General features: G+C 42.3%; 1 protein-coding gene across 3 annotated transcripts; it reads left to right on the forward strand.

Annotated features, from left to right (window-relative positions):
* Positions 1-1,664: 1,664 nt before the first annotated feature.
* On the forward strand, positions 1,665-11,836 carry LOC109439958 (HLA class II histocompatibility antigen, DO beta chain-like). 3 transcript variants are annotated; one of them, XM_074332746.2, is made up of 7 exons: positions 1,666-1,840; positions 5,001-5,270; positions 5,706-5,987; positions 6,455-6,565; positions 6,819-6,850; positions 7,012-7,087; positions 10,683-11,836. In XM_074332746.2, the coding sequence occupies exons 1-6, from the start codon at positions 1,750-1,752 to the stop codon at positions 7,045-7,047; spliced, it is 822 nt and encodes a 273-aa protein (XP_074188847.2). In that variant the 5' UTR covers positions 1,666-1,749; the 3' UTR covers positions 7,048-7,087; positions 10,683-11,836. The 3 variants fall into 3 exon arrangements, with proteins under 3 accessions (XP_074188848.2, XP_074188847.2, XP_088651973.1); XM_074332747.2 differs by having other exon boundaries at positions 1,665-1,840; positions 5,004-5,270; positions 7,012-11,836; XM_088795847.1 differs by having other exon boundaries at positions 7,012-11,836.
* Positions 11,837-15,665: the final 3,829 nt, after the last annotated feature.

Raw genomic sequence — 15,665 nt, forward strand, 5'->3', positions numbered from 1 at the left:
GGGCATCCCAGCATATTTGGTAAGGCATAAATCAAGTATTTCTGGGTCTCCTGGTCAACTACCATCATAATCCCGCCTTACATACCCATCAAAACATGTGTTTCTTTAGGGAAGTGAAGAAGCAAAAAAAAAATTCTATTGTATCTTCTCCCATTCAATGAAGTAGTGTGCATATACTTATTTATTGTGGATAATCAGTCATTTTAAAGGGATTCCAGATAAACTTTTTTGTTTCACTGTTTATCTCCTCTCTATTGTCCTCATGTACTGGGTATTTTGAATTCCTAAATTTTCCGTTTGTTAGGCCAATTTCATCAAATACAACTTCATCACGAGCTCTTTCTAGGCAAAGTTGTTAGAGTTTAGTCTGTTTGTGTGCTCCAACATTACAAATTTATTCATTCTTCCTGACAGTATAGTGGATTGTTTCCCTGACACTCCACGTAGGTTATACATTTCTTGAGGACAAGGGACTTGTCTGTTCAATCACTGAACAGCCCGTAACATTGAGCATGGATAGCTCTGTGCTAAATACATGATAATGCACTTATAATCCACTTTGGTGAAGAGGAGTCTTGCTCTCCTTAGTTATCAAATACATTTTCTTGCAGCTCATTTTTAGCAGAAGATCTTTTCTTATTTTAAATTGAATCCATTGAAAGTCATACAACTAGAACATCCTCATTCCCATCTTTCTTACGCCACATCTTTCATTCTTACTCCAGTGTTTTCATTCTTGTATCTGAAGAAGCGTTCCTTTTTATTGCCAAGCCTGACAATTATTCTTATTCTTGAATTCCAGTCAGAATTTTTTTTTTTTTTGTGGGGGGAGGGTGCCTTCCATTTGCCTCAGAAACTTGTTAAGGTCTTTCCTATCGTAAAAGTAATGTTTGTTTGGTGTTGCTTTTCTCTCAAGTGACAGTCTCATCTTTTTCCTTATTTTCACTTTCAAAATTCTAGAGGGACTTTTATATTTGCTACCTTCATTTTCTCATTTCCAATTTACTTTTTACTGTTTTGAAATACAGCTTTTACCTTTTACACTCCATGTCCCATTAAAGGTTATTGGTGACCCACTAATTATAAAATACAATAATGTTTTCTTATATTTTATCCTCATGAACATTTTTGCAGTGTTTTGTTCTCCTGAGAATCCTCTCTTTGTGGTTTTTTGTTTTTGGCCCTGTTTTGATTTATAGGAAATCATACTCTCTAGGTTATTCTCAATCTCTTCTATTCGTTCTCTGATAATCCCTTCACCACCTCCTCTGAAGGTACATGCTTCAGAATGCTGTCTACTTTCTTCTCAATTAACACACCCTCTATTGGCAACGCCAACCACCCCATAGGAAGGGAGACCTATTTGGCGAGGACAGGCCAGGGACACTGCAAAATGAGGATAGGAGGGTACATAATAAACAATGCGCTCAGTTCTTCTAGGACCACCTACTGTGTAGAGTATTTTTTTCTTTTTCTCCTAGCCCATTTTCCACATACCTAAACTACTGTCAGGGATTCCACAGGTAAACAATTCTCGAGTAGTATAACACATTTATGAAAATATTCTACCCAGCACCTAATGATGCAAAACTTCTCTATCTTGATTGGTTGTCAGTGTGGGAAGTTTCCAATCCTGGGTAGGCCAGGAAGGTATACACTTAATGAATATGTTTTGCCTGAGTTGTGTGGGGGCAAGCCCCATTCTGAAGAGGTTGATGATTTTCCTTTCTCAGTTTTTTTCCTTCCAGAATGGGTTCTGGGTGGGTTCACTGGGTGGTGGCTCTGATAGTGAATCTCATCAGGCTGGATTTCTCTATGACTCAAGACAGAGATTCTCCAGGTAAGAACAGAAGGATTTTTTTTTTCATGTGTGTATGCAAGAATTGGCATGGGGGAGGGATGCCTTTCCATATAGGTCCAGGGTATAGACCAGACTGGACATAGCTTCTGACTTCAAAGACAGTGTTCTCCCTTTGATGAGAAGTGTTTCTTTACCCTTTACCACACATAATGGACTGCTGGGAAAAGGGACTTCCTGTACCAGAGCCACAGAGTCAAGGTGTCGGGAAGCAGGAAGAAGGGAAATATTTTGTCTTGTTTAGGGTCCTTGTTGGATCAATGCCAGTTAGGAGAACTGCAAAAATGGAGGCAGTCTGAGACTAGCTGCCAATCTTCAGCCCCGAGTTTGCGCTGATGAGTGTGACTGTTTCTGTATTTATCCAATTGGACTATACATGAACAAAAGAAATTGGAAACAAAGATTGCTTCTTTTGGCATCTGTTAAGCCCCTATTATGTGGTCAGAATTGTACGAAGCAATTTTGAGAAATAACAGTTGAATACGTTATTCTTGTCCTCAGGTTACTGGGTACATGTATTTATTGCTGTTATTCTTCTAGCTGACGAGATAGGCTATGCAAACATGAAGCAATATTGCACTATGAAACATATTTATCAGCAGAAAACAGGATCTAATGAGCTAAAAACAAAACCCCTTTGAATGTCAAAGTCTCATTAAATACAAAAGAGGAACAAACCTGGGGGAGGGTGTGTAGGAGAAGATCATTATTCTTAGAGAAGAGAAAACTTGCTGAGCTTGTAATGCCCATTAAACAGCACAAATGAAAAAAAAAAAATCAGTCCAGATCTTAAATCTGAACCAGATCTAAATTAAAAAAAAAAATTCCCCGATTTTGACTGTAAGAGGGAACAGAGAATAAGAGGTGAGAGCATCACACGAAATCAGCTATTGAGTGAGAGATGAGTATGGCTGACCCAGGAAGGACGCTGCCGTCCTGGCAGCTCAGCTTAGCCATTCCTGAAGGAGCCTGCTGAACTTAGAAAGGAAAGTAAATTTACAACTCAAGACCAGTAACAATGATCTTTCAAGTCTCAACTTAGACACCATTTCTTCAGGGAGATCTTTCCTGCCAACATGCATTATTAACCCGTTTGAATTTCCTTTTATCATTGTTCTCAAGTGCATAGAATCGATCTACTCTTACCCAGTGAGTTCACAGCACATCGTAATCGTTGGTCAGTAGACTCTCTCCCCTTTTCCCTTGTCTCCATTCTCATTCCTTCTCTTCCATAAATATCCATGTGTCTGGTGTGTCTTTAAGTACGAGGGTGGCCTTTGAAAACATGTAGCATTGTTTTTTCTGTGTGTGTTTTAATAAATGTCATTGTGCATTAAACACATCCTGTTTTCTTTTCTCAGTACTATGCTTTTGAGCTCTCCCTCAGTGTTGTTGGGTGTGAACCCAAACACACTTTTATCAATGCGGAAGCAGGTCAGGGAGGGTAAGTGTCTGTTTCTGTGTAAAACTACTGGATTTAAAACTAGAGCTCATATCAACTGAGACCTATCCCAGATCTATTTCCTTACCAGCGTGTCTCTTAAACTTTTCCAGATCTTCAAATCTAAGACACATAACACGGTCTTAGTCTGTTTGAGCTGCTATAACAACATGCCACAGACTGTGTGACTGATAAACAATAGAAATTTATTTCTCCCAGTTCTGGTGCTGGGGAGTCCAAGATCAAGGCTCCAGCATGGTCGTGTTCTGGTGGGGGTTCCCTTCCTGGTTCATAGCTAGCCCCTTCCTGGTTCATAGCTGGCCCCTTCCTGGTTCATAGCTGGCCCCTTCCTGGTTCATAGCTGGCCCCTTCCTGGTTCATAGCTGGCCCCTTCCTGGTTCAAAGCTGGCCCCTTCCTGGTTCATAGCTGGCCCCTTCCTGGTTCATAGCTGGCCCGTTCTCGCGGGGCCCTCGCATGGTGGAAGGGGTGAGGGATTTCTCTGGAGCACTAATCCCGTTCATCAGGGCTCCACCCTCATGGCACCTCCCAAAGGCAGCAACTAATGATGCCATCATCTTAGGGAGTTAGGATTTCAACATATGAACTTTGGAGGGACATAACGTTCAGCCATAGCACACTATGCTCTACCAGTAAGAGGCATACTTTTTCTTTCCTTTGAGGACTGATTGAATAGCTTTGGACAATTAAATTACTTTGGAGAACATGAGAAGATTAGAAATGAGGTACAATGTGTGAAAGTTAATATATGGCTCAACTTAATCATTCTCAATATTAATAAAGTACTTTGAAAGTAGAAAATCATAATAGAGAATGGAATTGGATTTTTTTATTCCATCTTAGGTGGCAGAGTTTAATTTGAAAGTTCCCAAAGAAGGGTTAAGCAAACCTTTTATTCCCTATCACCGTGTTGTTGCAACTACTAGATTGTAGGTATAACGTGTCAGTGATGATGGTGATGATGGTGATGACGAAAGGCAACTTGAATTCATGGGTTAACATTATTTCACCCAACATCAACAGGGGTCATGAGGTCATTACCTCATTAGAGCCAACAGCAGGGACGTGGTCTCTGAATAAGAGTACAAAGGAAAAGGTCCAGACAAAATTCTTGGAGAAAACCCGTAGTGAGTGGAAGGCAGAAAGGGAGCTGATTTCACACCTACTATGTACCTACTCTGCATTTCTTTTCCCCACCTTCATTATTCCTTCACTTTACTCCAGAAGGAGCATATGGAATGAACCAGCTAAGGTCAAGAATACTACTGAATTATTCCATGTGAGGAGGGATCTTTCGACTTGATTATGGAGTTCAAACCTTGGACTTCTGAAAACCTGGTTTGGAGAAACTTAGCACAGTGTCTGGCAAAACACAGTCAATAAATATTTGTTGAAAATGAATGAATGAATGAATGAATGAATATTTGTTGAATATTTATGTCTCTTGGGACTCTCTTTGGTTTGCTTCTTGGGTTACATGTCTCCTGTTTGGCTGGCCTGGTAGGATGGATTGCAGGCTTCGTCCCACTGTGGATATCTTTGGTAAGAGGAACAAGGTGGGGTCCAAGGGCCTGTTTACTGAGGTCAAAGGCCACCTCTCAAATCCATGCAGCCTGGCATAATTTACCAGGTAGGGTTTCCTAAAGGTGGGGGCTGGTTTATAGTCTTTTTTTTTTTTTCAGAAGATTTTGTGATTCAGGCCAAAGCTGACTGCTACTTCACCAACGAGACAGAAAGGGTGCAGTTTGTGGTCAGGTTCATCTTTAACTTGGAGGAGTATGCACGTTTCGACAGTGATGTGGGGAAGTTTGTGGCCTTGACGGAGCTGGGGCGGCCTGATGCTGAGCTGTGGAACCATCGGCCAGACATACTGGAGAGAAGTAGAGCCGCTGTGGATGTGCTCTGCAGACATAACTACGAGCTGGGTGCACCCTTCACTGTGGGGAGAAAAGGTGAGGGGGAGGGCAGGTCTGGTGGGTTCAGGGAGCTCCCTCGTGTGAACCTGGCCATCACTCTTCCTCCTCATGAGAAGCGACTTCCTGCTTCGGGACAAATGGATTAGGAGCAGGGGAGTCTGTGTATAGGCTCTGTCCCCAGCTGTGACTCACTCATTATCCTCACAGGTCAGGTCACTGTGACCTTGGTCCTAGGCCCCCCAGGTTCTCAGGGACTTTCAGAGCTAGTGTATCTCAACCACAAGGGGTAATGGATAAGGGGGGACTGTCTGATAAGGCCTAAATCCTCCCTGGGGGCACTGCCGCATCCAGTTTCTGAGATTTCCTCACATTTCCAGTTTCCTCTTGGATGGTCTGGGAAAGAGCCTATAAGGGGCAGAGATAGTCTTTTGTGGTTTTCCTTCACAGGGTCATTTTTCTCTCCCTTTCTAGTGCAACCGGAGGTGACAGTGTATCCGGAGAGGCCCCCAAGCCTGCAGCACCACAACGTGCTGCTTTGCTCTGTGACGGGTTTCTATCCAGGGCACATCACGATCAGATGGTTCCGGAACGGGCAGGAGGAGAGAGCGGGGGTCGTGTCCACTGGCCTTATAGGGAATGGAGACTGGACCTTTCAGAAAATGGTGATGCTGGAAACGACTCCTGAACTCGGAGATGTCTACACCTGCCTTGTTGAGCATGCCAGCCTGCCAAGCCCTGTGTCTGTGGAGTGGAGTGAGAACCAGTTTCTTGGACCTTCTGGGCCCGACTCGGGGTCCTGCTGACTCAGTACAGGGCCTGTTACCTCCACATTCATCTTGGGCACAACACTAATTCTTCTTTGCCCTGAGCTGAGGGGGTTAGGACGTCACTGGCGTCCTTGAGTTAGGGGGGAAGAAAGCATGGCAGATACCTGTCCTTATATCATCCAAGAAATAAGGAGGTCTAATCACCTTGTAACTCCCAACGTGGGGAGCTAGTATCTTCTAATACTTTGGTCTTGGTATTAGGGGACATTCATATGGGTTATAAGATTCTGTAACAGAAACTTAATGGGTGAAAACCTGGGCTTCAAGGAACCATTTCTAAATTTATGTTCTCCGGATGGCATTGAATTGCTACCCAGCACAGGCTCTGGGACTTCAGGACGGTGCGCCCAATATTGGCAGCTTTTTACTAATGTGGAGCCCTGTTTCCCGTAGGAGCCCAGTGTGAGCATCCTGGAAGAAAGGTGCTAAGTGCAGCGGTAGCCTTCCTGTTTGGGCTCATCTTCCTTCTGGTGGGGATCGCCATTCATCTCAGGGCTCGGAAAGGTAACGGGCCTCTGGGAGCACCTGCCACCGGCCTTGGGGTTTCCCCACTTCCCACTTTCCTAATGTCAAAGATGTGAGGCGGGGAGGCTGGTTGTACGTCTCAGGATCACTGGGATAGTCTTTTCTGAAGCAGAAACATCTGGGGTCAGCGGTGATGGAGCTCTGATAAGGCAGGTCACCCCCTACTCCTCAGATAATGACAACATTCAGTCTTAACTGGAATGTTGTGTTTCTTCCCTCTCTTTCATTCCAGGATGTGTGGAGACTCAGCTGTCTGGTGATGAGGTAATGTCTTTCTCCCTGTCTTTGGGTGCCAGATCATTTTCTCAATCCCTCCGCCACAGGGAGACGTCATGGGGGTATGATGGAAGGGTGGCTCTGTCTGCTGAAGCCCTCGAATGGGAGGGTGGGGGTCTCTCATGAGACTTTTATAACTGTCCCTGCAGGTCTCAAGAGCTGTTTCCCCACTACCGCCATACTGAGGTCCTGACTGAAGCTTCTTGCCTGGAGCAGTACTGCGTGGTGTGGGCCCTACACTAAGTAACAGACACTCGAGAGGTCACTGCTCTGGAGTGGCCCTTTTCTGTGAGGCCTTGGAGGAGTTCTGTGTTCCGAGATCATGCATCTCTCACGTTTCCGCCCTTCTTCCTCCTGCTTGTATATGCCATGAGTCCCCGTTTCCAAGGACAGTGTCCAGAAATTCCCCTAAGACCTAACTCCTTCCAGTCCCAAACTGTTCACTTTCTGTGGTCCAGCACTAAGCCTGTGAGTTGTTACACCCAAGTCCTTCTCTCCTCCAACTTCTGTCCCCATTGTCTTCAGAAGACAGATGCTCAGCTCATCACTGTTTCCTTTTCACTATTTAAAAAAATATTTTTATTATAAAATGAAACAGATACAGACAACTACACAAAATGTATAATTTAATGAATTATTTAAGGCAAATCATCTGTAATCACCACTCAGGTCAAGAAATAGAACTTTGCCAGTCACTGCGGTCTCCATATGCCTCAGGCCGGTCAACCCCCTCCCTCCTCTCAGAGGTGATCATATGCTGACTGCCATGGTAACCCTTTCTTGGTATTTCTGTATAGTCTGTTCACTCAAGTATGAGTTCCTGGACAATATAGCTCAGTTGTCTTTTATGTCTCTTATACTTGACAGGTTTCGCCTCCATCCCTTTCTTTTCCTTAGCTGAACTTTTGACCTGCAGAGTTTTCCATAGCCTGGATTTTGCTGGCTGCACACACTTGATGCAGTTTAACATATCCTGCCGTCCTCTGCATTTCCTGCAAACAGGCATCTGGCTACAGCGGGTGGATCAGATTTAGCTTTGGTTCCTTTGGAAAGTCTATGGGGGGAGAGGGGTGCGGTTTTTCACCAGGAGGCACACAACGTCTGGTTGTCTCTCTTTTTGTTATGTTAGGAACCATTGATGCTCATTGCCTTGGTCCTTTAATTCACTGGGGATTGCAGAACAGAGATATTCTATACGTCATTTCTACGCTTCATTCCTTCATTTCTATGCTTTATTGCAGTATCTTAATATAATGTTACTACATTTTAATGTAACATCACTCTCAAAAAATGTGATGATAATCTAAGTCACTATTTTTGCTGGGATGCCCAGGTGGTATTTTCTTTTTCTTTAATGTCCAGAAATTTTATTAAAATATATCTTGGCTTTGGTCGTTTGAATTGTGTTTCTCAAATAAACCACATTCTCTTTCAATATGTTGTTCAAATGTTTTTTAGTTTTAGGAATGTTATATTGAGTTATACTTTTTAGTTGAACTCCCGGCCGGCCCAGTAGCTCAGGTGATTGGAGCGCTGTGCTCCTAACACCAAGGTCACCGGCTCCATTCCCACATGGGCCAGTGAGCTGCGCCCTCTACAGCTAAGATTGTGAACAACGGCTCTCCCTGGAGCTGGGCTGCCGTGAGCAGCCAGAGGTTGGCGGGAGTGAGCTGTGGCGACCAGTAGGGGGCGGGAAGCTGAAGAAACGGGGAAAAAAAAGGGCTCCTTTTCACCTTCTCTCTTTCTATTGAGGCCTTCTGCATCGGGTTTATTTATTCTTCTGTTCCTTCTTGTTCAGTCTTCATTTCTGAAATGGATTTTTTAAAAGTTTCTAATTATTTCCTGAGTACTGTCACATTTCTGAGACTTTCTGATTTTTCTTAAAAATTATAATGTTTTATTTGATAAATTTGGCATGTTGCGTTTTGTAAACTTAGGGGTATTATAGTAGTACGATTGTATTGGAGAAATATTTATCACATTACATTATTATAGTACCATATTATTGTCTATTTTGAGATTTTCCCATTGTGATTTATGTTGTTATTTCATATCTTCTAACACTTTCTTAATGACTTTTAGCTTGTTTTGAAAGAGGTTATAATTTCATCTTTTTGGTAGCATGATTTTTCTGATATGCTTTCTTTATCTGTAAGGATTTTTTTCTGTTCCATATTTTCTTCTTACTCTAACTCTTTATAAGATATACCTTTAGTCCTTATCTGTTGCTTTTTTTAAAATCTGTTGCTCTTTTTACATGAAATTCATTTTCTGGAATTTTAGAAGGAGGCAATGTCAGGATACTTTCCTTCACAGAGCTCCCTTTTCTGTTGTTTTTGCATTGTGCTCAAAAATAGGGCAGCTTGCTTTTGGGAGTTCCCGACTCTATTTCCATCCCTTGCTTTGCACTTATTTTCCTTCATCTCCTTGTCCCTGCCTGGCTCAATTTTGATTCCACTACCCTAAGTTTTCCTCCGTGTACAGCCCTGCCCTGGAAAGTTGCCTGGGTGGTCAGTTTAGCGACTTCTTATCAGTAAGATGACTCCACGCCCTTCTAAGCTGACCCAGGCCCCTTGTGTTCAGCTGCTATAAACATTAGAGTATAGGTTTTTGTGTGAACACATATCTTTAATTCTGTGGGATAAATGCTCAGGAGTGTAACTGCTGGGTTGTATGGCGGTTGCATGTTTAGGTTTTAAAGAAATGGCCAAACTGTTTTCCAGAGAGACTGTACCATATTACATTTCCTCCTGTAATGTATGAGTGACAGTTTCTCTGCAACCTCACCCACATTTGGTAGTGTTCTTATTTTTAATTTTAGCCATTCTGATAGGTGTGTAGTGAGAGCTCATTTTAGTTTTAATTTATATTTCTCTAATGGCTCATGATGTTGCTCGTCTTTTATATGCTTATTTGGATCTGTATATCTTCTTTGGTGAAATGTCACTTTATGTCTTCTGCCCATTTCCTAAGTGGATTGTTTGCTTTTTACTGTTGAATTTTGAAAGTTCCTTATATAGTCATCCCTTGGTATCTGCAGGCGGTTGGTTCCAGGACCCCCCACAGATGCCAAAATCTGTAGATGCTCAAGTCCCTTATATAAAATGAAGTAGTATCTGCAATTAACCTACACACATCTCTAGATTACTTGTAATACCTAATAAAATGTAAGTGCTATGTAAATAGTTATTATACTATATTATTTAGGGAACAATGACAAGAAAAAGTTTGCACATGTTCAATACAGATGCAACCACTGTAGGCCTAACTACACAGTACATGTTAGCAACAGTGTAACTTTTTGGGGAATATTTTTTTTCATTTTGTTTTTTTGTTAGTTTCAGGTGTATGAAACAATGTAACAGTTAGGCATTTACACCCCTCCCAAAGTGATAACCACCACCACCCCGTTCTACTACCCCTCTGACATCGTCTGACATGTTACAATACCACGGACTATCTTCCCTATGCTGCACTCCACAGCCTCTATCTATCTATCTATCTATCTATCTATCTATCTATCTATCTACCTGTATATATATTTAATTATAGTTGACATTCAATATTATTCCACTTCAGCATCAGGTGTACAGCGCAGTGGTCAGGCATCTACACCGTCCATGACGTGATCCCCCTGATAAGTCCAGTGCCCATCTGGCACCTTACATGATCTTTACAACATTATTGATTATATTCCCCACACTGTATTTCATACCCCTGTGACTATACTGTAACTAGAAATTTTCGCTTTCTAACCTCTTCACCTTCTCCCTCATCCTTACCCCCTCCCATCTTATATGCACCCCTATGTTTATTGCAGCGCTATTCGGAATAGCCAAGATATGGAAACAACTGAAATGCCCATCGATAGATGACTGGATAAAGAAACTGATACATTTATACAATGGAGTATTACTCAGCCATAAGGGAATGAAATCTTACCATTTGCAACAACATGGATGGACCTAGAGGACATTACGCTAAGTGAAATAAGTCAGACTGAGAAAGACAAATACCATATGATCTTACTTATATGTGGAATCTAAAGAATGTAATAAATGAGCAAACAGAACAGAAATTGGGAATATTTTTGACCCGTGGTTAGTTGTATCTGTAGATGTGGACCATAGATATGGAGACCTGACTGTATAGATCTAGGTACTAGTCCTGTCATTTATGTGATTTGCAAATATTTTCTCCCAGTCTGTGGTTTGTTTTTTCATTCTCTTAAAAAGGTATTTTGTAGAGAATAACTTTTTTTTATTCTGATGAAATCCAATTTATAATTTTTTCTTTTATGAATTATGCTTCTGGTGTCTAGTCTAAGAACTTTTGCTTAGCTCTAGATCCCGAAGATTTTATCCTAAAAGTTTTCTGTTTTTACATTTTACACATTATTCTGTGATCCATTTGTTAAGTTAAGTTTTATATAATGTGTGATGTTTTTGCCTATGGATGTCTAATTGCTGCGGCACCATTTGTTGAAAAGTCTCCCTCTCCTTTATTGAATTACTTTTGCACCTTTGTCAAAAGTCTGTTAGGCATATTGTGTGGGTCAAATTCTGAGTTCTTTATTCTGTTCCCTTGAGCTGCGTGTCTGTATCTCCACCAGTACCTTAGTCTTGATTACTCTATGTAACAAGCCTTGAAAGCAGGCAAATGGATTCCTCCCATATCATTCTTCTTTTGCAAAATTGTTTCTACCTGCTCTAGTTGTTTTGCCTTTCAATATAAATTTTAGAATAATCTTGTCTATATGTAAAAGAAATGTCACTGTTTTTAAAAAAATAGATATTGAGTTGAACATGTTTCTCAATTTGGAAGAATCAGCATCTTTATTATGTTGAGTTTTCCAGTCCATGAATGCAGTATGTCTCGCCATTTATTTAGATATTTATTTTATTTTATCAATATTGTGTAGTTTTCAGCATACAAATTTTGCATGTTTTGTTAAAATTATACCTAAATATTTCATTTTTGAGTGATTTTTAAAATCCAAAATGTGTTTATTGAGATGGTTTCCCACTCATCTTGATTCAGAGTGTCTCCCTAATAAGTCCTGTGCCCATCTGGCACCTTACATGTTTACAACATTATTGATTATATTCCTCAAACTGTATTTCGCATCCCTGAGACAATATTGTGACTACTAATTTGTGCTTTCTAATCCCTTTACCTACCCCCATCCCCCCTCTCCCATCTAGCAACCATCATGATTTTCCCCCCCCTATATATATATATTTTTAAATATGCAGGCAGGGTTTATTAGTGATACATTCTCAGGGAAAAGAAGGGGCCTAGCTGAGGTGGGGGCGGAGGGGGGAGAAAGAGAGAGAGAGAGAGAGAGAGAGAGAGAGAGAGAGAGAGAGAAGCCTAAGTACCAGGTATTAGTGATACGTTCTCAGGAAAAGAATGGACAGAGCCGAGGTGAGAGAGAGAGGGAGAGAACTGGTGTAAATAAAGGGCAAGAGAGAGCTCTTATCCAGAGGACTTATAGTTTGCTGGGTGGGGTGAGGGAGTTACATATTGATTTGGCAGGAAAATGGTGCATGCTCTTCCACAGGAGGGCGTCACCTCCTAGGAAGGGTGGAGGTCTGTTGACCCAGATCCTTATCTTGCTCCAGACCACCTCTTGTCATCTGTTGTAAAAACAGATACGTGGCTGGAGACAGTTAATCAAAGCTAGATAGGAGCTTTTCTATAGGCTCAAGGACCCCCTCCCACCCTTCCTCCTTCTCCTATATTTTCTAACTTCTACCTAACAGAGCCATCCCATCAGCTATAGGGTCTAGAACACTCAGAAAAAGTGCTCCACCAGTGAGAACTACCACATCACCAGGGATGGGATTTTTTTCCGGTAATTACCTCTTAACCTCCGCCTGAGGATTACTTTCTTTCCTTTAGTCATAACCAATGCTGGAAATTAGCATTACTGGGAAATTTCTAAAAAATAACCATTTCTGAAACCCATTCCCAGAGATCCTGGTTTAATTCATCTGCCCCCCTCCACGTATCCATATGTTTTAAAACCTCCCTGTGTGATTATAATGTGCAGTCAGGACTGGGAAATAGGTTTGAATGAAAGCAGCAATTTCAGGAGAAATAAATGGGAAAAAATTGGGGAGGATCAATCTTTCCAATGGAGCAATTCGCCCAAATGGTAATGAGCTGGTTTACAGTAGGTAGAGAGAGTAAAACTGAGGTTGCGTTTTCTAATTTTGCATCAATTCCATTAAAGTTTATTAATCCCAATTATACCTTGACTCCAATCTTGTGCTCATTTGCCTCTAGAAGTGTCCTGAATGTCATGATTTTTGGCTTAAAGTAAGAAGGAGGAGGCCAAGAATATTCTCCCCAGGATGGTGTTTGATCTTAGCTCCCCACACTTCAGAACGTTGATTCTTTAATCTCTTCAGAAACCAGACCAACCTATAACTAGATAGGGGTCTACAGTGGCCCCTCCCTGATTTAATTGTTTATTTCTGAGTACAGGGCAGGAGTTGAGAATTCTAGTTTGGATCTCTTCTCAAAGACACTGCTTGCCTTCAGATGCAAAATTTAGAAGACAGTCCTGGGTGGAGATTTTTGACGGGTGTCGTCTGGATTTGATTTTGAATTACCCAGATATAAATTCCATCCCCACCCTTCAAGATCCAGCCAGTGATACCAGAATGGTTGGCTTTAGCAGTGAGTCGGTCAGGCGGAGTGAATGTGGAAACAAACCTGCAGTCATTAGCTCTTCACCATGTCAGTAACAAATGGGTGTGCTTTTGTTTCACTTGTAGGCACTCAGTATCACTCATAGAAGTTTGAAAACAGGAAAGTTAGATAGCCAACTGAAGGTGAAATTATAAAAAATAAATATGTTGCTGAAACACAGGTTTTTCAACACGAGGAAGAAACATAGCATCTCCCACGTCTTCATAACTTAACAACAATCTCTTTGAGATGGACAATAAAATAAGTGTGTGGGGGTGAATCACCCATGGGCATGTCCAAAGCAAACCTTGGTGCACGTGGTCAGAGGGCAGGAAATATCAGCACAAGGACACGGCGCCCTGGGTCCTTGAGGCAAGACCACGCGTATCATGAAGTGGATGCATCTCAGCAGCCTCGTCTTATCAGAACATAAGCCAAAATTGTCCTCAACATGTCTTAAGGGAAATGACTCCTCCTCGTCTCCTTGTTCATCTTCACTGGCTTTATTGAGATGGGGGCGGGGTGGCTGATGGACAATGGAGTGAAAGACAAGAGCTAGATCCTAGTCTGATGGGTACGAGATTTCTGAAAACGAGGAAGAGATGAAAATGATCCAGACCTCAGGGATGCTGGAAGAGGGCACTGCTGTGAGTCAGGGTGAAGACCGGCGTGTCACAGGCCACCATGTCTCGGGTGCTTCTTATGTGTGGAGACGTGAGATGCATGCTGGGCTTTCTCAGAGGTGTGAAGAGAATAATTGCACCGATCATTCTGTCACCGGAGAGTGGGCCCTTCTCCGTGGGAGGATGTGCCCTCCTTGGCGTGGTGTCCAGGTTCTTGGTGTCTCGAGCAAAGAATTGAACTTGATACCAAGGTAAAGTAGTGAAAGAGCGGTTTATTAGAAGGAAAAGTATACTTCAAAGAAATAGAAGTGGGCCCGAGCAGAAAGCAGTGGCTCCAGCGTCATTATTAGAAGAAAAATTATACTCCAAAGGGTTTGGAGGGGGCCCCTGAGCAAATGCAAGACTCCAAAGGCATTATTAGAAAAGACAGTACGCGCCAAAGACTTTGGAGTGGGCTGAGCAACGGAAGGGGCCAAAAGGCATTGACGGGCAAAGACCTGGAGTTTTTATCCTTTTTTTCTCTAGAATAGGCTTTCCTCTCCGGGTGTGGGAACACTTGATTGACACCTGTGATTGACAAGAGGCTATTACCTCATCTTTTTAGACTGCGCATGTTCCTTCCCAGAATTCAGTCTGTTATAATGATATTAATGAACTTCCGGGCATACGTTTGATCTTATACATATTGCTGGTGGTTGTGGCCTTTACTGCGCAGGTGCAAGTGACTAGTTTAATCTATTTGGGTATTTTGTACCCATTGTTTCCTCATAGGGGTAGATAATTACAATGAAAAGGGGAAGTTTTGGGCTGAGAGGGGTCTTCTGGGCGGTCACATTCTGTGGGTGATGTTGGATGTGCAAGAATGCAGAGACCCGATATCTATCTCTAACTGCCTGCCTTGTTTATTCACCAGGGACTTCCCTGTTTACCTAACAATATGCTAGCTAACCTGTCTCAATTCCATTTTATTATCTGAGCCTCATAAATTGTCACCCTATCACCTACAGATTGGAAAAGTAAGGACGACTAGCCCCTCATGCAGACTTGGGGCAGAAAGCCATGCACAGCGTTCGTTTCTGTGACGCGATAGGATAGAGCAGGGTTTGGTGGCTCCTGATTCCCAAGGGGACCTTTAGATGCCAGTCATCTGTGTCTCCCCTTCTTCTTGAGATTTCTTCCTACATTTGTTGCTGAAAACACCAGGTGTGAAGGTTTTCACATGTAAAATAGAGTTGTGTGTTGACATACTCCTTCCTTTTCCCCAGATAGCCTCAGTGAGTATTCCTTTATTCATTCTGTGGAGAAAGAAATGGTTCTATGGAAAGTAGTCTCCCAGGGTGATCTGGTCATGAATTCCTAACGGGGCAGGTCATGGTGGGTAGTCACGCCCCAGGCCTATCACTTTTTAGTAAAATGTTTATCTTGTCTCCAGCAGCCCCGTCCATCTGGGTTAAGACACCTGTGAAATAAGCCGAGAGCAC

This window comes from Rhinolophus sinicus, chromosome 2 (assembly GCF_057876585.1).
Source record: "Rhinolophus sinicus isolate RSI-liver-muscle chromosome 2, RSI-T2T, whole genome shotgun sequence".
Classification (NCBI taxonomy): domain Eukaryota; kingdom Metazoa; phylum Chordata; class Mammalia; order Chiroptera; family Rhinolophidae; genus Rhinolophus; species Rhinolophus sinicus.

Excerpts from the sequence above, each read along its gene's own strand:
- LOC109439958 (XM_088795847.1), top strand. The coding sequence starts at position 1,750 with ATGGGTTCTGGGTGGGTTCACTGGGTGGTGGCTCTGATAGTGAATCTC. Across the intron at positions 5,271-5,705 it reads CTTCACTGTGGGGAGAAAAG|TGCAACCGGAGGTGACAGTG; the intron begins GTGAGGGGGAGG and ends CTCCCTTTCTAG. Across the intron at positions 6,851-7,011 it reads CTCAGCTGTCTGGTGATGAG|GTCTCAAGAGCTGTTTCCCC; the intron begins GTAATGTCTTTC and ends CTGTCCCTGCAG.